Source organism: Rhizophagus irregularis, chromosome 3, assembly GCF_026210795.1.
Source record: "Rhizophagus irregularis chromosome 3, complete sequence".
NCBI lineage: Eukaryota > Fungi > Glomeromycota > Glomeromycetes > Glomerales > Glomeraceae > Rhizophagus > Rhizophagus irregularis.
The window spans coordinates 1,891,210-1,916,535 of NC_089431.1; the positions used below are offsets into that span (position 1 = coordinate 1,891,210).

Genomic DNA, 25,326 nt, shown 5'->3' on the forward strand with positions numbered 1-25,326 from the left:
ATCCAAAATTGTAAGACAAAAAGTAATTATTTTACGGTTATTTGTTCGCTTATGTATGCATGTGCTTTTCATATTTTGGATCGATAATTTGTAAGATTGTTCAGCGATATGTCTTGCTCATTATAATTAACTTATATTTGTTAAAATGAACCAAATTCCAATGATGAAATGAAATGTCTAAACATTATTAATTATAAATAAAAACAAATATGCACTAATAAATTAACCAATAATCGTGAAAAGTTTTTTTCATATACGATGAATTCTTTCTGATAATTTTTTCGGGAAAATGAAAAAAATACTATTTTGAATACTTTTAGAATTGAAATTCTTGCAATTTTATCTAATGGACGTATATACAATATTAGAAGTTGAATTATTCATAAAATATGGAACTACTATTTGACTCTTACCGAAAATAAAAAAAAATAATTTCTATAATATTTCTTTTTTCGTTTTGTTTTTCCTTTTTCCATTGTGTTACACAGGATAAATAATCGTGTAGATCAGGAGAATTTCCCTGTATAGCTAATAGTATACTTTTTAGGACGTACTTCATTTATATCATTCGATTAGTATTATTTATTTCATGGGGAGTTGGAAATAATAGGGTTTTTTTCCCGAAGGGAAAAAAGCCCTATTGTTTTCCTTCCCAGGAAATAAATGGGTAATCCCCTGGAGCGTGTCACTCATTAAATATTAACTATTTTAACTATTTTAAACTAAAATTAGTAATTTTCCGGCTATCTATATGAGACCGGGAAATAACTAAACGAAGATTCCCGGTTATTTATAAACTCAACTAATCACTCGCAATTTTTAAAAATTAGTATGAAGGTGATCATGAGTGACACTTAGTGCGACAGGGGATTACTATTTAAAAATCCAGATATTGTTTGTCAAAACAAGTTTATTTTTGATATTGTTCCGATACTGAAAGAGATTATGATGATGCTCTTCTGAGTCCAAATAAAATTTTGCCGTCCCAAATCACCCTTACTATACCGAATTTTTTAATTATAAATTCGCTATAAAAGGAGTATTTTAAATTGGTACTAACTATAACGGATTAGAATTTATTTGAAACAATAATTTACTATCATTATCTGGTAATGAATTGTCATATTATTGACAAGTAATTATAAAATTCTTCTCCGATGCAACTTGCTCATTATAATTTTATTATAATTACAATATATTAAATTTTTTTAGAATAAAATAAAACATATGAATATCATCAAAATATTATTTTTTCTTTTTCTAAAGTGTCACAAATAAAAATAAATATGCATTAATAAATTAAACTCATATGACATTTTAAGGTTTGTTATTCCGGGAATAGATTTTTTGAACTGAATCTCTAGGTTATACAATGCTTATAAAAACGAAACCATTGTTTGATTCTTTATCAAAGTAAAGAAAAAAAAGGTTTTCTATAATTGTTCTTTTTTCCTTTTTATTTTTTTTCCTTTTTTGTGTTTCACATTTATATCATTCAACTATTATTTAATCTAATTGGTTAATTTGTTCCTTCTAAGTTCAGCACTAAATACGTAATTTAAACTACGTTATATGTACTGTATATTTTCGATGTTTTATTGCATGCATTACGTATGTACAGTTATCGAGAAACAAATTAACTTAAATTTAATCTCATAACAAGATAACAATTTACGTATACAGATTTGATGCTGTCATTGGATCCTGATTTTTTTTTTTGAATAAAATTTGTTTTTTCACATTTTTATTGCATGCATTAGTTTATATCAAGAAACAAATTAATTTCAAAATTTAATCTCATAACAAGATAACAATTTACGTATACAGATTTGACACTGACATTGCCATTTTTTTTTGTATAATAATTTGTTTTTTTCACATTTTTATTGCATGCATTACGTATGTACGGTTATCGAGAAACAAATTAACTTAGATTTAATCTCATAACATACGTATACAGATTTGATGCTGTCATTGGATCCTGATTTTTTTTTTTGTATAAAATTTGTTTTTTCACATTTTTATTGCATGCATTAGTTTATATCAAGAAACAAATTAATTTCAAAGTTTAATCTCATAACAAGAAAACTATTTACATATACAGATTTGACGCTGTCATTGGATCCTGATTTTTTTTTTTTGTATAAAATTTGTTTTTTCACATTTTTAATGCATGCATTAGTTTATATCAAAAAACAAATTAATTTCAAAATTTAATCTCATAACAAGAAAACTATTTACGTATACAGATTTGACGTTGACATTGCCATTTTTTTTTTGTATAAAAATTTGTTTTTTTACATTTTTATTGCATGCATTACGTATGTACGGTTATCGAGAAACAAATTAACAATTCAAATTTTAATCTCATAACAAGATAACAATTTACGTATATAGATTTGACGCTGTCATTGGATCCTGATTTTTTTTTTATAAAATTTGTTTTTTCATATTTTTTATTGCACGTATTACACATGTTCGATTATCAAAAAACAAATTAATTTCAAATTTTAATCTCATAACAAGAAAACAATTTACGTGTACTGATTTGACGCTGCCATTGGCATTTTTTTTTGTATAAAAATTTGTTTTTTTTCACATTTTTATTGCATGCATTACGTATGTACGATTATCAATAAACAAATTAACTTCAAAACAAGACAATTTACGTATACAGATTTGACGCTGACATTGCCATTTTTTTTTTTGTATAAAATTTGTTTTTTTCACATTTTTATTGCATGCATTACGCATATACGGTTATCAATAAACAAATTAACTTCAAAATTTAATCTCATAACGTTACGTATATAGATTTTGCGCTGACATTGGATCTTGCATTTTGTTTTTGTATGAAATTTATTTTTTCACATTTTTATTGCATTGCATTATGCATGTACGATTATCAACAAATTAATTTCAAAATTTAATCTCATAACAAGATAACAATTTACATATACAGATTTGACGCTTTCATTGGATCCTGCATTTTTTTTGTTTAAAATTTGTTTTTTTTCACATTTTTATTGCATGCATTATGCAAGAAACAAATTTCAAAATTGAATCTCATAACAAGATAACAACTTACGTATACAGATTTGACGCTGACATTGGATCCTGCATTTTTCTTTTTTGTATGAAATTTATTTTTTTAGCACAATACAGTTTTGTGTGAGAAATTTCCGCATGACTGTATAATCTTGAATTGTTTTTCTAAATTCGTATTAATTTCTTGTATAAATGTTTATGTTTACTATTATAGAAAGTATAGAAATGAAGATTAATAAAAAAAATTAACACTTTTGATTTAATATATTTCTTTACACGTTTTCCAAAAACAAAAAAAGCATTTGCAATAAAGAATCTAATTATAGAGAAAATAGTAAAGTCAGTCCTGACTTTAACTTTCTGAAGATCGGTATATTAATATTTAATAATGTACTTATGCTTAGTCTTCCTTCTAAAACTTCGAAGTCAACAAAAAAACTACAGCTTGTAAAAAAAGGTCAAGAAGGATTAGAAAGATTCGTAGAAATTAAATATGCTGAAGATGCTATAGGTTTTTTAGAATGAACTAAATTGAAAAAACTATTACAATAAATAAACTTAGTGATCATACTGTGTATGGCATAACTTCCACAATTATATTTTTGGAATTTTTACACAAAGACAATTATACAAAAAAAAATTTTTTTTTATACTTAGGACAAACAGTATGCCCCAGGGAACACCAAATAATTTCAACATAGATCTATGGGAGATTCAACAACGAATCTGGTGAGTGTTGCTCATACATTGCTGTTACATTATTATTGATAATTCCTAATTTTTTTTCTTCTTCCAGGAATAAATTACCAGCAGTCATAGTATGTTTTATATATAGCATTTGAAAATTCTATAATTCCGACATCATCAATCAACTTAAATCGCAATAATATCTATAGTGCAGGATCTTTTATAACAAAGTGGAAAATCAAGACTTTATTATTGAGAACTTTGTGGAAAAATTTGCTATACTGCGGCTAACAAAAAAATTCATGTAAAAAAATGTAAAATGTAAAATTTGTTGGTAATAATAATACGTTAAAGAATAAAATAATAAAATGAGAGACAACTTGCGTCACATGATTATTACTATCTGTGATTGAAATGTCAACTCGCCAAAATTTTTATGACCCCATTACTTAAATTATTTGACCCTCTTCAGTGGTCCTGTGAGTTTTTAGTATACGAGTTACATGAATGAATAAAAAAGTGCCGAGAAAAATTCCCTTGTGGCCGTATCATGTGATATACGTGATCTTTTTTAATACGGATATCCGATGTTGACTGAAAAAATTAAAATATCTCTTTGAGATCAATGTATTATAAGGTTATTGATTACAAGAGAGCGAAACTTTTAGATGCTTGATCAACGAACTCCTTAATTTTTTGTATCCTTTCTGGAATAACAATTTCCGGTTTTTGGTCATACCATACCTCAAGAAGAATGATTCCACTATCCAGATTATCCAGACAAATGCATCTTTTTTGCCAATCACGAACATCCTTATACCAGCTAGTGCTATGAAGCCGATGCTGAGCCCCTTGCACCTTCAATTGCAATTCGATATTTTTGGAAGCATAAAGCTCTAATCCTTGCATGAAAGAGGGGCGATACTCAATTATCGGCTCCTCATGAAGAATTTCCTTAGCTATCTGGATGCATCTAGTCTGAAATGTGCGGGTTTTCTCAATTCTCTTTCTGCCCAAGCCTGTTCTAGTTTATAATTCTTTCCAAGAGTTGAGTTCAGCATGTTCCTGCCTCGCCTGCGTGTTTGCAACCTCAAGCTCAGTGATTGCGCTGTCTCAATACTTCAAGCTCGGATGGGTTAGAATTGCTAACTGACATGATTGATTATGTTTTACACAAGATATAAAATATTCAAAAGTCCGTTAGTATATATAGAAGACATGACATAAACAATTAGGTTATGCATTCTGATGTATTTTTTGCCAAGAAAAAATTTTATTCAAAGTTATGTTGTGAATTTAAAAGACTTGCTTTATTAATACATAAACAAAAAATAAATACAAAAATTTGATGTCTATGCTAGTATACACAATTACTCTTGTTTTTCGAAATTCATTGCCGGCTCCTTCTCAACATCCACCCTATCCTTCAATAACCCAACAATGACTTCACATTTTTATGCAACTCTTTTTCTTCCCCCGAACTTCCTTCAAAGCAGACTCGGAAAACCGAATATTAAGGGGTCCTTATTCGTACATGAAATTCCATTAGAAGTAAATAAGATAAAATACCATTCCGTGGCTGTTGTAACGATTCCGTAGATATAGTCGAAATCATCCCCAAACGCTTCACCCGACTTACGTTTTCTCTTATTTTTTATTCACCTGTAATGCACTTTCACATTGGACCAGGTTCTGAGCGATAAACATTGGTCAAAGATCTATAAGATCTCTCGCTCAATAAACATTGGTCAAGGATCTGAAAGATCGCTTACCCAACGAACATTGGTCAAGGATCTGAAAGATCTCTTACCCAACGAACATTGGCCAGTTAAACCAGTTATGATGGTTGTGTATGAAACAAATAAGAATATTATAAATATCAACAGGCTAAGAAGATTGATGACTGCGAATAAGTTGGTTTGGCGAATTAATAGGACGAGATTTTGTGAGATTGTTATGAGGTTAAGTTTGAGGAAGTTTTGAGGTTCATGAAACCCATAACCACTTAATGTAGCTTCCCTTCCGTGATGCAAATAAGTTCCTCGAGGCCTTGATTGCGTAATCAACTCGACCAGTATTTTCTTCGCCAACATCTTCGAGCCGAGGAGTTAAGGTAAGCTCTTTATCAGTTATTCTTTTGACAATATAGAGCGAGGCATGAAGAATGGCCGAAATATATTCACACCGCATGGCTTCTTTGCTATCGGCAAGTAAAGTTCCCATATTTCCCAACCTGCGCTTTATTTCCTTTACACATTTTTGCAACTCCTCATCTTAATCTTTGAGTAGGTATGTTTCTTAGAACGCAGAATAAAAAAAAAAGTTAGCAAACACACTCACATAATAGCTCATAACTAATGTTCGTTGTTAATAAGCAAGACTTACTTGGTGGAATTGGCGGATTGTGCCTATCCCAATACCATCAACTCCATATTTCGCTAACACCTCTTTCAAGTCTTTCTGGTCTTGTACGAGGAAAACGCACGCTTCTTTTTATCCTTACACTCCTTAGCAAAAAATCCACAAGATCTGATGCAGGTCCACCTTTCATGCCATAACTTCTAAGCTCTTCTTTGGTTATCTTGAGGAAGGTACGTCCACTAATTCTCTCATTCCCGATTATATCAAAATCCTCTTAAGTCTTCCTATCCCCGCAAAAACGAGATAAGTTCTTCCGTATTATATTTTTTATGTCTGAAAACTAACACACCCGACGAAGTTAGCGTTTTTATATGGTTATATGGCTCGGATAAAAAATGTGTTACGTTCCGGACCGAAAAAATTTATTTTGGAGCGTTAATATATTATGTTTTTATGTCGCAGTCGCACAGGCATTGCATCATTACACGTGACTCGCTTTCTCATTTACTGGTAAAATATGAGACTCAACTCTCAAAGATAATTTGAAATGACTATATATAGATCTTCATAATATTTAAAACAATACAATTCTTTTCGCAAAGTTCTTTCTTAAGTTGATCATGTATCATCTACTTCTTAAAGTCTCTTTCATTTTTGTAAAAATACTTTATATGTTGCTTATACTATTTACCTTGTACTTCTAAAGCAATTCCATACTGTAAATAGTAGATGTTAAGTTCTAGTTCTTAAGGGTATTCAGATGTTTTCAAGAAATCTGGTCAGTGGATACTGGAAAGTGGGCCAAGAATATTAATTATGATTTTACAACACAGATTTTTATGCAATATGGACACCATATTTTAAAGAGCTTTATACAATTAAAACTTGAAAACCATTTATGACCCTTATTATAATCTATTGCATTGAAACACAGAGATTTATATATTTTGTAGAAAAACATATACCTTTTCTACTGTTGGCAATTTTTTTAGCTTTTAAAAGACCACAGAAAAGATTGCCAATATATTGTATGTATCATCTTTCCATATTTTTATTTGATAAAGGGTTGTAGAATATTTATGATCTTTGGCATATTTCTAAAGCATTGGGATATCTGTATTAACATATTCTATAAAAAGGTACTTACCACCTCATTCTTGTGTAATATTATTTGCTTATTTTGCTATATCAATATTGAATCATCATTAATGATGCTATATATTATATCTTTAAATTGGGATACATAATATAATATATTCTTGTACCAGAATAATCTTTTGACTTGATATGTTCTGATATAATATGTCTTTGTACTGGGATAATCTTTTGACTTAGTATAGCATGTTTTCTGCCTGGTGTATTATAAGTTCAGTTTAACATCAAGTTTCCTTAATAATATCTTTTGCTAAAGCCTTTCACTTATAACCTTCTTTATACTGCCATTCAAGAGGATTCTGTTTATTAATATACTCAGTTGCAAAGCAAAGACCTCCTTTCTTTTCTGCAAACTTTTTCATATCTTCAATTATTCAAGTACAACAATTTTCAACTGCATATCATGGGTACCATATTTTTTATTCTTTACATTAAAATGTTTTGCAGACCATAAATGATCCTTGACATATTTCCAAAGTATTGGCATCTGACAATTGATATATCTTTTAGAGATGCATTTACCTCCTCTGCTATATGTGATCTCTTTAGCAACATTTAAAATTAATTTTGCCATTAATATTTTACATTAAATTTTAAAAGGTTGATAAACTTGAAAGTATAATATTATTTTATTTTATGCTTTATTTCTTTCTTTAAACAAGATCTACTCTAATATTTTCTATTAGTTTCATTTTTTACTTAACCAGCCGATCTTTTTTTCACATACAGTCAACTCCCTCTATAGTCACTCCCGTTATAGTCACATTCTACTATATAGTCACACCAGTTGAATGTTCAAAACACTTTATTATTAAAATCTATCCTATATAGTCACAATCTATCTATAGTCACTATCACACCTATCCTTATATTAAAAAGAACCGTTTATAATCACAGTTATATAAAGAATATATTAAATAACTTGGCATCTAATAATCGTACAAAGATGTATCATAGCTTGTTAGAATCGTCTCACTGAGACGAATCGAATGGTGGTAGTTTTATCCTTTTCCTTTCACTGGCTGACGAGTTATTCAACAAAATGTTAAACATCGGCATTATAATATTTCTTGATTTACATTTACTGCGCCATTTAACATTTTGCTAGATTTCTCAGTACCTAGTGATTGTAAAAAGACGATTTATAGCTCGTTGGAATCGCCTCATCGAGACGAATCGAATGGTGGTAAGCTCATCTCTCTGTGATTAATATTGACGGAGTTATTACTTAAAAACCATTTAATATTTTTTAATTTCGGAAATTGATCTAGTGATTGGATTTCGATGTATCTTATACCATTAGATTCGTCTCATCAAGACGAATCAAATGGTAGTAAGATTGTCTTTCTAGGATCAATATTGGCAGAGTTATTACACAAAACCATTAATATTTTTTTAATTTCAGAAATTAATCTAGTGATTGTATTTCGACGTATTTTATACCATTAGAACCGTCTCATCAAGACGAATCGAATGGCGGTAAGATCATCTCTCTACGATTAATATTGGCGAAGTTACGATACAATAAAGTTTTAAGTATAATTCTGGCTAAAATTATGTTAATTTTTGGCCGGAATTATGATATACAAATATAAGAAATTTTTTATATAGTCACATCTCTTTATAATCACCAAATATGGACTGTCCCAAATGTGTGACTATAAAGAGAGTTGACTGTATTTCTTTATAAAAATATAATAAAGATTTTACTTTAAGAATAATATTTTACAGTTGCTAATAAAAAACACTATATTTTTTATTATTCTTTTAAAGTATTTTTTTTGGAAGTATTGCTACCATAATTAATATTAACATTAATTATATTTACACTTTGAGAGAAAGTGAAGAGTATTGAAATAAGAAGTCTAGAGACTACAGAAGTCTCAATAGAAAGTGTCACTAAAGATGTTTGCCAAACTATTTTTTTAAAATTTTAGTTTAGTTAAAATTCAATCTGAAACTATTTTTTATAATAAATTTAATTGCTGAAACTGTTTTTATGCTTTTTCAAAACTAATTATAATTTAGGAAAATTTCAGATTTACCAATTTTTCATTAAAAATAAAGTTTTTAAATTTCAGATTTTTAAATTTTATCATTAAATAAGTTTTAGATAGCAATATTAGATGTTACAGGTCTTGATATTTATGTGAAAAGAAAGAAGTATCAGAACTGGTTTTAAAAGGACCAGATGTTGAGACTTAAGAGTATTGATTGAATAGTTATATTATATGGTGTTGTAGAACGTTATGATCCTAGAAACAATAAATATTTTAGAAAGAATATTCTAAATTTATTAAAGTAAACATAAATATCAGAAAAACAAATATTAAATTCTTTCCAAAATTCTGTAAAGAACTTTTTATAATATTGCTTTTCAATAATACTTCTCTTCTTTTTAATTACCATTCTAGCAGGACCCCAAACATTACTAAAACAACTCAGATCTTGTGTAACTAAAATTTAAAAATGAGATATCTTAATCAATATTACACCTAAAAAAAATGAATCATATATCAAAATATTCGTCTTGTTGAGATGAATCTAATATACCAAAGATTATTAAAATCCAATTACTGGATCCTAAGATAGCAAAATTTGAGGATAAAATTTACATGTAATTTTATACATTTGGAAGTTGGAACAGAAATTAATTATAAGATTTATACAAATTCAGATCTGAGTTTTTTTAGTAATATTCAGGGTCCTATTTTAGCTGATGATCATTCACTTAAATGAACTTCAGATTTCTCATTAGTTAATAGTTAATCCTTTAAGATTCTTTTAGCTTTTGCCTTAACTTTCTTATAGGTCTTGTCCATTTATATATAATAAAAATATCAAATCAGAGTCAGATTAAGTATATGCAAAATATCTCCAACTGTTCAATTATTATATAACTTACATAATATACTCAAGTTAGAACTAAGAATTTCTTATTGCAGTCTTTACCAGTAAAGTAATTAGTATTATTTGCTTAGTTTATTTATTTGCAATCTCATTCCAAAAGTTCCTCTTATAGTGATTAGAGGTTTGGTAATATTAATTATATATGCTGCCCAAATTATTTTAAGATGTTATAATTATAATTTGGAATGCTGTAATTCATTTAGTTTATATATAATTTACTATGTAAAGTGCCAAAATAATTTGGGATGCCATAATTGAATTTGGGATTTTACTTATACTAATTACGGCAGTCCAAAATAATTTGGGTGGCATGTATAATATTGATTATTTCTATTTTTATGTTTTTTGATAAATATTTGAGTTTATTCCTTATTCTACTATGCAAATACTTTTAATTTTCTGAAAGAAAGGAAGAGCTAAAAAGACTTATTTATATAGAATATAATTGGAGTGAGTTGGCGAATTAGTGGGAATTGAATACTAAATTAGCTTTGCATACAATTAGCGCTTTAATTTTTGCAATGATTAATCATTAATATAATAATTAATCAAAAAAATAAGAGTAGTTTAGTTGCATTTTTTTTATTCCGAATTACCAATCATTTCATAATATAGGTTATAAGAAAGTGATAAAAGAGCGCTAAGAATTGAAAGAAGTCAAGTACAGTCTCTTCTCAATATAATGAACCCTGCGTTCTGGCCGATCAGGCCTTCATTATAAGCAACTTCGTTAACACTATAACAAATTCTTCAGTGTAACATAGCGAATTCTTCAGTATAACTATGTTATACTGAATAATTCATTTCGGTCATATGATTTATACTGATTTTACCACTGATTGACTGATCGTTGTGGATAATTTTTTTTTTTAAAAAAAAAAGTTACTAGTAATAAACTGAATATGGTGGTCGTCACCTATAAACAACAATATTAATAATAGTCCGAAATTTAAAATTTTATTTATTTATATTGTGTAACTTATTTTTAAAGTACTTTGCTAAAATATAATAATTGCCGCGTAAGCGGCAAAATTTTTTTTTGCTATATTACATGGAATTTTTGTGGATTTCCATGGAATTTTTGTAAAATCCATAAAAATTACATAAAAACTAGTCCGAAATTTTATGTTTTTATTATGGCTACTTATTAAAATTATCTAACTTTAACCCATAATATTAATTAAAATTCTTATTAAATTCTATAAAATAACCTGATAAAAATGTTCAGTACATGTTGTTCTATCATTTTATCGGTTTAGTTTTTTCTTTTTACTATTCAATTTACAATTTATAAAAATTTGAAGTCACATAATATTAGTGTGGTTTATAGGTGACAGCCACCATATAAATTCAGTTTAAAAAACTGAAAAAAAAATAGTTTTATTAATAATTATAATCGATTTTTTGGTTTTTCTTAAAAAAAAAGGGATTTGTTTATTTTTGTAGGAAACGCACTTCTAGATTTTAGGGAAAAACGAAAAATAGTAAAGTTCTAAAGAGGAGTTTGGGTAAAGAAACATTCTAATATTTCTTTTTTCTTTATATTTGTAGGAAATGACTTGAGAACGGTCTTGAAGGACCTCAGGTAAGTTGAAATAAATGTTGAATGGAGGAAATTTAGGGAATTAACTTAAAAAAAACATTCTAACATTTCTTTCTTTATTCATTATTGCAGGAAACAACAGGTAACGGTCTTGAAAATCTCGGGTAAGTCAAATGGAGGGAGCAGAGCTTGAGGAATTAATTTAAGAAACGTTCTAACGTTTCTTTTTTTCTTTATTTTTGTAGGAACATCTTGGAGATCTCGGGTAAGTTAAAAGGAGAGAATTTGTAAAATTAATTAAAAAGAAATATTCTAACATTTCTTTTTTTCTTTATTTTTGTAGGGAAAGACTTGAGAACAATCTTGAAGGACTTCGGGTAAGTTGAATGGAGGGAATTTTTGTGATTTGACTTAAAGAAACATTTTAACGTTTCTTTTTTTTTTTATTTTCGTAGAGAACGACTTGGGAACGTCTTGGAGACCTCAGGTAAGTTGAAAGGAGGAGTTTTTGTAAAATTAATTAAAAAGAAACATTCTAACATTTCTTTTTTCTTTATTTTTGTAGGAAATAACTTGGGAACGGTATTGGAGACCTCAGGTAAGTTGAATGGAAGGAGTTTTTGTAGATTGACTTAAAGAAACATTCTAATGTTTCTTTTTTCTTTATTTTTATAGGGAATAGCCTTAGAAAAGCTATAGTTGATGCAGTGTTATAAATAAAGAATCAGTCAATGATATTTTCATCAGCAAATGATTTATTAAAGCGGGAATAAATATTTATTTCAAATGATTTTGCTGTAGCCGTCATTTTGCTTGATCGAAAAATACTTTTTAAAATTTTATTTTAGCTTGTTGATAATAAAAATTAATTACGTCAATGCAATTTAATACATCACAGTGCAAATTCATTACGTCAGCATAAAATCGATATAATTATAAATTTTTATTAATAGAATTATTCGATTACATTAACAAAATTATCAAGATTGATTTGCTTTGTAGAATAAAAGCGTTCTCTCAAAGCTTCTTTTTTTAATTTTTTTATAAACTTAATATCCTCATCATTTGAACCATAATTTTTTTCCTGACGTTGTAAATATAAGATCACTTTATCGTAATATTCAATAACTTTGTTATGAGTTATTATTGGTAAAGGTTTCTCCTCAATTTCTTCTTTTTCTTGGTTGTTAGGTTGAACTGCTTTTAAAATTTCATAATCAGAAATCATTTCCGTTGTTACCTCAGAATCGTCATAAAGAACAAATTCTTCAGCTGTGAAAGAATCTTCGAAACCAAGTTTATTTATTAAGACTTGAACTTCTTCCAACTCCCTTAGGCATTCAAGTTCAAGTTGTATATTAGCATTGTTCTCATAAGCTTCACGGTTGACACTTTCATCATCATTTGGCTCACCATATTCAGGTACAATACCTGCTTTTAGCCAACAATTTTTAATTGTATCATTCGTAACGTTATCCTACGTACGTGCAATATATTTGATACATTTTTTAATGTTAATTTCATCAAGTTCAGTGCCATGTTCATTGAAATTATCAAAAGCTTTAACCCGATTACGCAAATACAACTTTTTATATTGTGCCTAAAATAAAAAAACAACATTAAATTTGAAACACTTACAGTGAACAAATAAAGTTTACTTCTTACTTTAAAACTATTGATGATTCCTTGATCACAGGGTTGAAGGTGAGATGTGGTATTTGGAGGAAGGTATTCAATGACAATATTTGTGAGAGTAGTATTTTCAGATAAAGTATGTGTTAAAGCATTGTCAACAAGTAGAAGTATGTGCCTATTTTGTACTCTCATATGAGAATCTAATTTTTTAAGATAATCGTTCCAGATAGATACCTGCATCCAACTTTTTTTATTCCAATAATAATTGATTGGGAGGGAATTTTTATTAATATTTTTGAACACTCTGGGATTTTCATATTTATGTATAAATAGGGGGCGCAATTTTTCAGTTCCGGTTGAATTGCAGGTAAATAAAATAGTTACACAGTTTTTAGATTGCTTAATTCTGGTCACAGGACCATTAGATATTGTACGATTTGGTTTCATTTTCCAGAAGAGATCCGTTTCATCACAATTAAAAATGTCTTTTGGGTCATAATCTTTTAATGTTTGACGAAGTTTTTCTCTCATTGAATCAAGATCTTGAATTGGTGCACTGCCCCCTTCCCCATGAATATTGTACTACTTAAGATTATGTCTTTTTTTAAAATTATCAAGCCACCCATTTGATGCTTTGAATTTTTCTTCATTACACAATAAGGTAAAATCTAATGCTTTTGTTGCCAAAATACTTTCAGTAAGAACAAGTCCAGCTTGAAGTGCTTTATCTATCCAAATAGTAAGTGCTTCTTCAATAATAGGAAACTGAATTTTTTTTTCACGGTTTAAATTGGCTTGATATGAATCATTATCTATTGCAAGCTATCGTTCTTTCTTTTTCAGAATATCACTCACCATTCCTTCACTAACATCATATTCTTTTGCTAAGTCCTTTTGTTTTAAAAAAGAAGTGGATATTTTCTTTAAGCAAATCTCTTTTTTTGGGCTAATGTGAGTGATTTACGCTTTCTAGGAGTTTCTTTTGGCATATTATTAATATCAAAAGAGAGGAATAAATGAAAATAACGATAAGTACAGTGTAAAAATCCGTTTTTATATAAATAATTATTACCATATTTAACAAAATAACAAGGGTAAATTATCTTATATAAAAAATTACAAAAAATTTACCAGTATTACTAAAGAATATTCAATTAAAAACTGCAATAATTCTTCGTTATAATGAAAAAAAAATTTGTTGTAAAAAAATCTGTTATATCAAATGGTATATTTATATAAGTAATTCATACACTTTACTTTGTACTACGTTATACATAGAGCTTCTAATGAGTCGAGTTGAGTCGAGTCATGAATCAAAAACCTTAATTTTAAAGTACTTTTTATTAAGTTAGAATATAATTAAATGAAAATTTACAATTATGCGAGTCAAAAATGCGAGTTTATGTGAGTCATTTTCGGAGCTCTAGTTATACAGTAAATAAATAGTAAACTTCATTATATCAAGGTTTTTTTTATATTTAAAATTGGTACTACACTGGATGATCTGTTATATCAAATTATTCGCTATATCAAGGTTCGTTGTAGAGAGGGGTGACTGTATACTGTAATACAATGATAATCATATTATGTATATTATCTCAGATCTAATTAATTGAATCAAAAAAATCAGTTATAAATTTGTTTCCACCCTAAAATTCTTTGAATAAGAGTGTAATCAAATAAAAATAAATATGATTTTATTATATTAAAATTAATAAAATATTTTAAAATTATTATAATGATATAATCTACTAAAACAGTATTATGGATTTAGATAGTAGAACTTATTTTAAGCTAAATTTAGTAAGCTATGATGATGTAAACTTTGAAAAATATAGAAGAATAGTTAAAGCAATATGGCCTTTAACAAAAATACATGATATGAAATACCAGATAGTGCTCTTGTATTTGTGATTCATTTAGAAAATTACTAGAAGAGAGCTATTCCAGAAAATTTTTTCTAAGAATAGATATATTACAATGTATAAAAAGTTTTATAAAGGTAATAAAGTTAGCATTCTACCAACTGATTATATATATTATAGTATATGTAACTTCTTAGTTTTTATACTTAAAAGTAATTATAGCATCTATTTTTATCATGATAATTACTTAAAAAAATATATTTCTGAAAATATTATTTCAAATGAACATGCAAGAAGAAATGAAATTCTCAAATCTATTAATAGAAAAGAATTTTAGATCTGATAATAGAAACAATATATATTATACTTCTTAGTATAATTAATTTTCAAATATCATATTAAATATTATGTCACAATATCGAATTATATAGTAATGTAACATTCATTTATACTGATGTAATTAGTTTGTACTGATATATTAAAATTATATTGATGTAATGGATTTTATATTAGGTATAATTATTTAATAAGTTAAATTATAAAATTTTATTTAAAATTTATATAAAATACAAAGTATACAAGCAAAATAACATTATGATTCTAATTTGATACTATTCAAACATTCATTAACAGCTATAGTTAAAATAAATATTTATTTTCATTTTGATAAAATCATTTGCTAATGAAATATCATTAACTAATTTTTTATTTATGATACTATATCAATTATATCTATTTTCTACAAAAATAAAGAAAAAAGAAACATTAAAATGTTTTTTTAAGTTAATTTTACAAATTTTCCTATTGAATTTACTCAAAATCCTCAAGGACATTTCTGGTATTTCCCACAAAAATAAAGAAAAAAAAATGTTAAAATATTCTTTAAATTATTTTACAAAAAACTCCTTTTATTTAATTTACCTGAAATCCTCAAAAACTATTCCCTAATATTTTTTGTAAAAATAAAGAAAGAAAGAAATATTAGAATGTTTCTTTAAGTTAATTTTATAAAAACATTTAATTTACCAATATTTTTTTTTAGGGTCTAGGTAGGACTCTGAACATTACTAAAAAAACTCAGATCTGAATTTGTATAAACCTTATCATAATTAATTTCTATTTCAAATATATAAAGTTATATGTAGATTTTAGCCTCAAATTTTGCTATCTCAGGATCCAGTGATTGGATTTTAATGATCTTTAGCTTGTTAAATTCATCTCAACAAGACAAACATTTTGATGAAATATTGCATTTTGAAATTTTAGTTCTACAGAATTTGAGTTGTTTTAGTAATGTTCGGGATTCTGTCAAAACTCCAAACATTACTAAAAAAATTCAGATCTGAATTTGTATAAATCTTATAATAATATAAATAATATATATAATTTGAAAAATTAAGATAATTATTTTTTGTAATTATTAAAAAAATTAAAAAGATTATATTTTGAACATTTAATTCAATAACTATAAAATTGCTTTGAAAAAAAAAGTGGAATAATATAAAATATAAAAGAGAGAAAATAGTTTTAATAATTAAATTATTTAGTATAATTCTAATAGTAATTTTAATAGTCAGACTATTCTTGTTATAATTTCAATAGTGATTCGATTTCAGTAGTTAGATACTAAAATATCTAAATAAAAAGTTTATATGTAAACCAAAAATGCAATCTAAAATATAAATAATTTATGTATTTGAAATAATATCTAAAGTTACGTCTGTAATCATTCTAAAAGTTACTAATTCAAAAAGATTTAAGAGATTACAAATAAAGTAATATAAGAAAGTATTTATTAGTAAAGATAGGTAAATTCTAATTTATAAAAACTAGAAAGTATTTTAAATAATAAAATGTAATAAAATTATGTAAAAGATTTTTAAAATTGGATTTAAAAGATATTGGAATTTCAGAAACTTTAAAACAATATAAAATTTGATATTACAAACTTATTACAATTTATTCAATATAATAAAAAAATAGTAAAATCACTAATAGTATTGGAATTAAAGGTTAAGGTTTTAGTAAAGATAATAATAGATTATAATTCTAAGATAATATTAAAAAAGTAACTCTAAAGTTAGATCTAAAATTATTTTAAAAAAGAATCCTAAAGCAGATTTTAGTTTAACAATCTAAAGGGTAAATATGTAATTTTAATTAATATTTAAAGAAATTGGATTAATTAAAAAATATTAGTAAAAAAAGTAAAAAAAGATATGCAAATAAATATTATTTTAATTTAATGATTATTTATTTAAAAAGACTATACTATATAAAGTTAATTTACTAAATAAAGATATAAAGTTTTTAGAAAAAAATGTGATTTTAAACATTTATATAATTCTTTAAAGCATTTGTTAATATAGAAAGAAATTGTTTTATTAATCAAAAATCCATTATATATATTTAATAAACTACAAGTAAAACATTATATATATTAATACTCTATATATTACAGATAGCCTTAGATTTGAAATTTTTATATAAAAAAAAAGTAATTATACAATTTAATATATTTTAGGTCAAAGAATTTAAATAATTTCAGATATAATTGCAACTATTAGTTGTTTACTATAAAAGATAATTTCAGATTTTGGATTTTAGCAAAATACAGCTTTACTATAAAAATCATTATTTATATTATATATATTACATTTACTAATAGCAGTAGTATGAAAATAAATTATAGAGATTTTTAAAAAAAGCTATACCAAAAAGAACAAATCAAATTATTTATAATCATTTAAACTATATATATATAATATAAAAAAAAATGATAAAAAATTTAAAACTATTTTCCAATATTTTTTAAAAAAATGCAAATATAGTAGTTAGATTTCTATACTCTATACCCTACAAAGAAAGTTGATCTATATTCCATTTTTATTCTGCAAAAAGCCTATATTTTCAGAATTAACAACTTTATATTACAGAATTTATCAAATAATTTATATTTTCTGTAAATAGATCTGTGGAAGACTCATTTTTATGGAGTTTTTACAGAAATAATAGATAAAATTTTTTATAAAGACATAGTTATACTCTATATAGTTACTCAATAGATTTTTACATATCAGCATTAAAAAAACACTTCTCTATTTTTTTTAAAATTTTATTTATAATTTGTATTTTTATTTTTATGCCTGCAACATATTTAATAATTTATTAAGATAAAAACAGATAAAAGATACATGTATTTATTGCACTAAAATCTAAACTATTCTAATTTATTAATCACTAAACTACCTATCATCTCCTTATAGAAACCTCACGTATGCACTGTCAGGTGGAAACTCAGGCTCGAAGAGTAGGGTTATTGCGTGAAGCACCCCAGTTTTAGAGAATATCGCTCCTCTCTGTCTACACCCTTTGTGAGCATTCTACAGAAACCCACTACGTTACAAACACACCAAAAAAGAAAAGAAATAAAATGAAAACAAAAAAATAAAGTGTAAATAAAAGGGTTAGAAAATCAATGAAACCTCTCTACACATTCCAAAAAAGACCCATTGGTCTGTGCTCCTGAGTACTGGGCTTAACACAGTCCCTCACTATCGATCATATTTTTGCCAAAATGGTTAGCTTATCAGTATCACCCAAATCCTTGTCTTTATTCGCAGACAACTTGGCCTCCTTTTGCTTCTTGTTCGATTTAGAATTTGTCTTCTGTGAGTCCTTGAGATCACCATCTTGGTTCAGCTTTTGTTGGTGTTCTCTTTTTGGTGGCTTATTTTTAACCTTGTTCAAGGTAAAAAAAAAAAGCATCATAGCAAGGTCCGCAATCTCCTATCTATAACCCACACTCGAAGTCTTGTTTATCCATCTTGATGAAGTCACAACCGACAATTTCTTGTTTACGTAAAATTTCGAAATATTTTTCGTTTAAGAATAAGCCGTCTTGTTTTCGTAAAAAGTCGATTAATTTCGCGGTTAACTTCCTTGGCTAAATTATCTTCGGCAGAAGACTGTGATTCGTGTTGTACGTTATTGCCTGATGAAAAGAATATTTTTGAAATAGGCCCCAGAGGAAATTACGTGTATATTGGACATTCATATACTATCCAATAAATTCTTACCATAATCGATCGTTTCCTGATTTTTGTCTTCCACTCTCGCTTTTTTTGTCAATGTTTCATCATTATCATTATCTGGAGAATGTATCAGACTTCCGCTTCAAAGCTATTATTTAGTATATTTATAAAAGTGTAAATTAATAACGATACCTAAAGTAATTTGGAAGTTTAACATACATGGAAATTCGGTCTTACTGCTCCGGTCGCTGCACGTATTCCGGTAGTTAAAATCTCACACTAATTGCATCCAATTGAAGAAATATTACATCCGGATTTTGGTATATAGATATTCTCAACGGCCAGCTTTCCTAGTCTTGTGGAGTATTCGTCTTTTTTGCAGTTCTTTAAAGAGAAAAATATAGTAAATATTACGAATAATTTTATCATAGGCGATGAGAATTTTTGCTATCAGCCCACTTCAAGCAAAAAAACATTATTGCCTTGTGCGATGAGTTCGCTCAACCTAATTGCAGGACTCTGTTATAAACATGCCAACGGAACTAACTATCAAGCATAATATTATGTTTCAAATGGACTGAAGGTCCCAGATGCAACATACTTCCCACTTCAGACAAAGAAAATTTGCCTTGCGCGACAAGATCGCTCAACGTAATTGTGTATCATTTTTCTTGACATTGAGACATGGCTGAAAATCTTTCTAGCTAGAAAAAAAAATACTACCTTTAAAAAACTCTTCAAAACCTCTGCCTTGTAATAAGCTCGGCTTTTTTGGTGGAAGTGCTTTAATAATAATGTCCAATTCAAGTCCAAGAGAATTATGCGTTTGCGCTCTGGAAACTCCAGGTATACTATTATAGTAGATATCCCAGTAACTCATGCTTCCCCAGGCGCATGGTTCGCGTTCCCAGTAATCTATGTAAGTTGAAGTTTAGAAGTTTACCTGCGTGAAGCTTTTTAAGAATTTCCGAGTCGAGAACTGAGACATTATCGAATATATTAGAGAAAAAATAAGAGAAAATTTTTCAACACGTTTTTTTAAACCTGTCTAATCATGATCACGTGCCATCAAGAATTATAATTTTATCATGCAATTGAGCCATGTTTTCCGTTTGCCAGGCATGCTGAAAAAGTCTTGATAGAGTCTCTTACAAACATATCATCGAAGAAAAGTTCAATTTAAACATAAAATTACATGCACCGTAAGTAATTTATTATAGGAGATCGAAGCTTGATCAACGAACTCCTTAATTTTTGTCCGGTTTTTCGTCGTACCATACTTCAAGAAATTATCTTGACAAATGCATCTCTTTTGCTGATCACGATTAACGATGACCCAAGTCTTGTTTAAACTGAAATGTTAAAATTGATCTATACATCATTTAATAGATTTTTTAAAAATATTTGATCGCGTCACAAGATCCTGTGTAAAATATAGTTACGTAATGAAATAGCATTAACGAATTATTTTTGTATTGTGGGAATTTGGTATAATGCGGTAAAATATAGGAAAATCAACACATTTGTAAAAAACTCATGCAATCTTTTGATAAAATCTTATAATAGAAAATTTGCTTATTTGAAAAAAATTTCATGAGATTGCTTTTATGTTAAAATTTATCTTGCAAAAAAATCTTCGTTGGTACTAAAAAAAAAAGTTCGATTTATTTAAAGATTCGTTAGATTCGTTGTATTGTGAGATTCGTTATATCAAAATTCGGCTATAAAAAGGGTTCTATCCAATCAAATTTAATGTCTATGAATGTTCATTGACACTATAAAATACGTTTCTCATTTTCAAATTTTCATACAAAAGTTTTTTTCTTGCTTTTGTTTAAAAAAATATGAGAATATCAAATAGATGGACTTTAGAAATCCTAGTGAACAAAAGACCGCTTAAGGAATACGAAATTCCTGATTCAGTTCTTGGAGTAAGATATTATTATTAGTTTTTTCTTATTCTTTCTTTTTTTTTTTGTATTTCTCAACAATTATTTTACAATAGATCAGCGCATCTAGCGCTTTGAAATCATACGTGGTCGAAGGAAGACGGAAAAAATTTTGGTATATAAAATTTAAAAAAATTTTTGTTATATTCTAAATAAAATTAATTAATAACCTTTTTTTTATTATTTTCTTAGTAACTCGGCTACATTTGTTGCAGTTCCATCACTTGGAACATATTACAATATAAAAATTTCTCCAGGTACAACACATGAAATCGCTGCTAGAGTCTTTGTGGACGGATCAAGTGACGGTTTTTTTACAAATAAATGTAATTCATCATTCATAATGAAAGGATTTTATAACAGAAATGCCACTATGATGTACAATTTTTTTTTCGAAAAAACTAATTGGATTGAAACGGATAATGTACAAAACGCTGAATTTGGTGGTTATGGTGCAATATCTGTCTATTTTTATAAAATTAAACATATTTACGAAACTTCTTTGGAATATAATTCCGACAAGACGTTTGAAGAGGTTAAAGTTCCTGAAGCTAAAAAGAGCTTTGACGTGGCTTTAACTACAAAATTTTCTAATGGAATCGAATCTCACTGTTCAGGACCATGGGAAATGATTATAACAGAAAATGATCCATTAGCTGTACTTCATATAAATTATCGTTCAGTTGATTGGTTTTACATCAAAGGAATTTCAATTCAGGAAAATTCGATGCAAGTTGCTATTGCATCTACTTCTAATAAAAACCTCACTACTACTGTGGATACTAAAAATGAAGTCATTCCTAAGGAAACAAGTGATACTGAAGATAAAACTTCAATTGATAAGACAGTTAAAAAGAATAGAAGGAGAAAACGATATCAGGAAATTATCGTGCTACTGGATTCCGATGATGATGATACACGTGAAGTGATGGAGTTGGATTAACAAACTATAATAAATATTTAAAAATTGTAATTAGTAATAGAGTATATCAAATATTATTTTTTTTTGTCTGTCACATTCTCATATTAATAATATTTCTGTACGAGATTACCGTCGTTATGCGAATTTTTCTTGATATTGCTTATTTTATAGATTTGAACTTTGAGGTCGACTAATAAGATTAAAATAAACGATCATTAAGAAAAAATTCTCGCGAATTTTATCACTTAGTCAATCATGTAGTCTCACTATAGTCAATTTGATTATATGCGAATAAAGAATTAAAAATAAAATACGCTTACTTTTACACATAAATAATCATAATTTATTTTTTTTTGAGAGGATTATTTTTTAGTCATAATCGAGAGTCTTCAATGATTTTTAAATGTATCACTAATAAAAAAAAAAAACTTCTTGCCAGTATTTATATACGGATATTGTAAAGAATAGATCGCTATATACAGTATATTAATGTAATTTTCTCATAAATTATTCGGTTTATATAAATCATATAATTATGAGGTTAGGGTCAGGTAAGTGGTTCTTTTACCTGTCTTGTAAAAATAAATGAAGAACCTTTTCGTCAAAAAATATCAATCGAAGAAAAAAAATCTCTACAAAGAATAAGATATGCTGAAAATATTGACATTTTTCCATTCATAGATCGCGTGTTAGATATTAAAGAAAGTAGGGCTGATGAGACATATTATACGAGTGTTATACGGGTCGCCATAGAACAGTCATTGCAGTGACATTTTGTACATTTGATTTTCATAATTTCATTCTACGCAGTGCATCAGAAGTTTGGTGCAATATCATAAGTACGACATACTTGTTATCATAATGCGGTAAGAGATTAATTCATAGTAACTTTTTTGGATATATGGTGGAATAAGAATAGAACATAATGGTAAAAGGAATTTGGATATATTCAGAAAATTCAGAAATACAAATGGTTTATAGTGATCAGCTAGATAGGCATAATGACGGAATATATAGGTCTTTGGAGTAACAGGAAGGAGCTCCCATTTTAGGTTAGGACTCGAGATGCTTCATCCCTTTAAATGTTCGCTAATTCAGTCTATTTTACTTTTAAAATTTTTTACGCATGAAAATTGTAGTTAAGGGTTAGTAAAAATTATTAGATTCTCCGCAAATAACCGACTTTGAATCACGCCAAAATATTCCAACTCAATTAATTTATCACGCGTGAATAGAAAACTAGAAGTCAATGCAAGTATCACCTTATTGATGATCAATCATAAAACTTATCACATCATAACAAACAATAAGTCACTCTTTTCTTTTATTAAATAGGATAAATAATATGCTTTTAATGATGCATACAGCTCTAAGTTTGTCTGACTTTGTTTCTTTTCTAAACATAGCAACAAATAGAGACGATAGAAAATTTCAAATGTTTCTATATTCTTAACAATATCAATCGAAGTCTTATTTCTATTGCTCAAAGCTAAACGCTTTGAACCGAACCAACGCCCTCCTGAAGCGAATCAACACAACAACTCGGATCCATCGATAATAATGTATTGAAGATATACAAATTTTTACACAACCAAAGATTGTCATTATGCTGTACAATTTTACCTGCTATTCAAGTATTAATAATACTTTATGATGGCTTTCTTGTTATTATTATAATTAAACAAAAAGCGATATAATCTCTACGATCATTCATTAAATGTTCCAAAAGACATACTATAATATGATAAATTATGTCACATTTTTATATAAAAATGAATATCAAATAATGAAACTTGAGAATTCACAAGCAAAATATGGAAGACTATTAAATGCAATTCCGTTGTTCAGGTAAGTATTTTCAAGAATTGTATATCGGAGATTTATCAAGCTAAAAAAAAAAATACATGCTTTTTTTCGATTTATTATTTATACCACATCTGTCCCAGTACTTCGAATATAGAATTTCATACATTACGGATAGTTTTATTCTACGTTACAAAGATTCAAAAAATTGCAACATATAAATGATAGAAATCTCAAGAGAATTCTTACTTAATTGGTAATGGAAATTAAATATTTCTCTGTTATTTAATTCAAGATTTAAATGGTACTGAAAATTTTTATATACGCAATGGCCAAAGAAATAATTAATTATATTTATAGGTTTAGCGTTAGTATATCTGTCTACATATTTTAGAAATATATAAAATTTTTCGAAAGGCCGGTTTTCTGTATTACCCGATTTTTCCCGAACAATTAATTTGCGGCAAATCAGTGGCTTATTACAAATTTTGGTTAACATTAACTTGATAAACAAAAACAAATGAATTTTTAATTGAGTTTCAACTTGCGAATTATTTGAAGTGAATTGTATGAACAAACATTATTTTATACAAAATTGGATCTTGATGTTCAAAATATTATATTTTTGGTCCCCCTTTTTAATAAGGAAAAATAATATATATTTATATATAATATTTTTATTTTTACGCGCAATTAATCTAATGATAAGGAATTAAATGTGAAATCTAAAAGAATTGGCAAAACTTGTTTAAAAGATGAAAATTTTTTTGATAATTTAAAAAACAGATTATCTTTAATAATAATAAGGCTGAACTCATCATTTATTTTACGCCTTTCCCATTTTAATATTAATTTTGTTTACTACTAAAGGATTAATACCTTATAAATGTAACATAGCGCAGAAAGAATAACACGTACAAGATACAAAGTTTTTCTTTGTTCAACATAAAAACCTCATTGTTTGTTTATTTTTGTTTTTGATTTACTTCCAAGAATTTGTAATTTTTCTCTCGGAAATTTATTTAAGCCGCTTTGTCCGTTTGTCGCGCTTTGCTAATAACCCTGAATTTGCACAACTTATTATGATCGGACACGTAGAATGACGACAAATATAATTTATCTTAATTAGGGATTATAAGAAGACGTTTTTGGAAGACAGAAAAAGAAGGTATACATAAAAACAAAACCAATAAAATTCCTGTTTCTTTAAATATCACAAAAAACAAATGAAGACCCATAAATATTTTCTTTTTTTTTAACAAAACATTTTTTTGGTGACACAACTCTTTGAATGATGAAAGTAAAAGAATGATTTTTAGTATTGTAATACATTTAAATGAAAGATAAACACGGAGTTAAAAAAAAAAGATTTAAATACGATGATTCATTGATGATGTTAGCGGTTGAAATCGAT

The 25,326-nt window shown here is 27.2% G+C and overlaps 3 protein-coding genes across 3 annotated transcripts; 1 reads left to right on the forward strand and 2 right to left on the reverse strand.

The window, feature by feature from the left end:
* Positions 1-12,659: 12,659 nt before the first annotated feature.
* Positions 12,660-13,579, reverse strand: OCT59_020476 (uncharacterized protein; the record flags this gene model as incomplete). The annotated part of the gene is made up of 3 exons (XM_066149214.1): positions 12,660-13,138; positions 13,208-13,304; positions 13,574-13,579. The coding sequence occupies 3 exons, from the start codon at positions 13,577-13,579 to the stop codon at positions 12,660-12,662; spliced, it is 582 nt and encodes a 193-aa protein (XP_065990147.1).
* A 5,801-nt stretch (positions 13,580-19,380) lies between these two features.
* Positions 19,381-20,341, reverse strand: OCT59_020477 (uncharacterized protein; the record flags this gene model as incomplete). The annotated part of the gene is made up of 6 exons (XM_066149215.1): positions 19,381-19,386; positions 19,458-19,486; positions 19,578-19,622; positions 19,962-20,021; positions 20,182-20,217; positions 20,305-20,341. The coding sequence occupies 6 exons, from the start codon at positions 20,339-20,341 to the stop codon at positions 19,381-19,383; spliced, it is 213 nt and encodes a 70-aa protein (XP_065990148.1).
* A 741-nt stretch (positions 20,342-21,082) lies between these two features.
* On the forward strand, positions 21,083-22,130 carry OCT59_020478 (uncharacterized protein; the record flags this gene model as incomplete). Its single annotated transcript, XM_025332208.2, has 3 exons — positions 21,083-21,169; positions 21,244-21,302; positions 21,380-22,130. The coding sequence occupies 3 exons, from the start codon at positions 21,083-21,085 to the stop codon at positions 22,128-22,130; spliced, it is 897 nt and encodes a 298-aa protein (XP_025175447.1).
* Between the last annotated feature and the right edge of the window lie 3,196 nt (positions 22,131-25,326).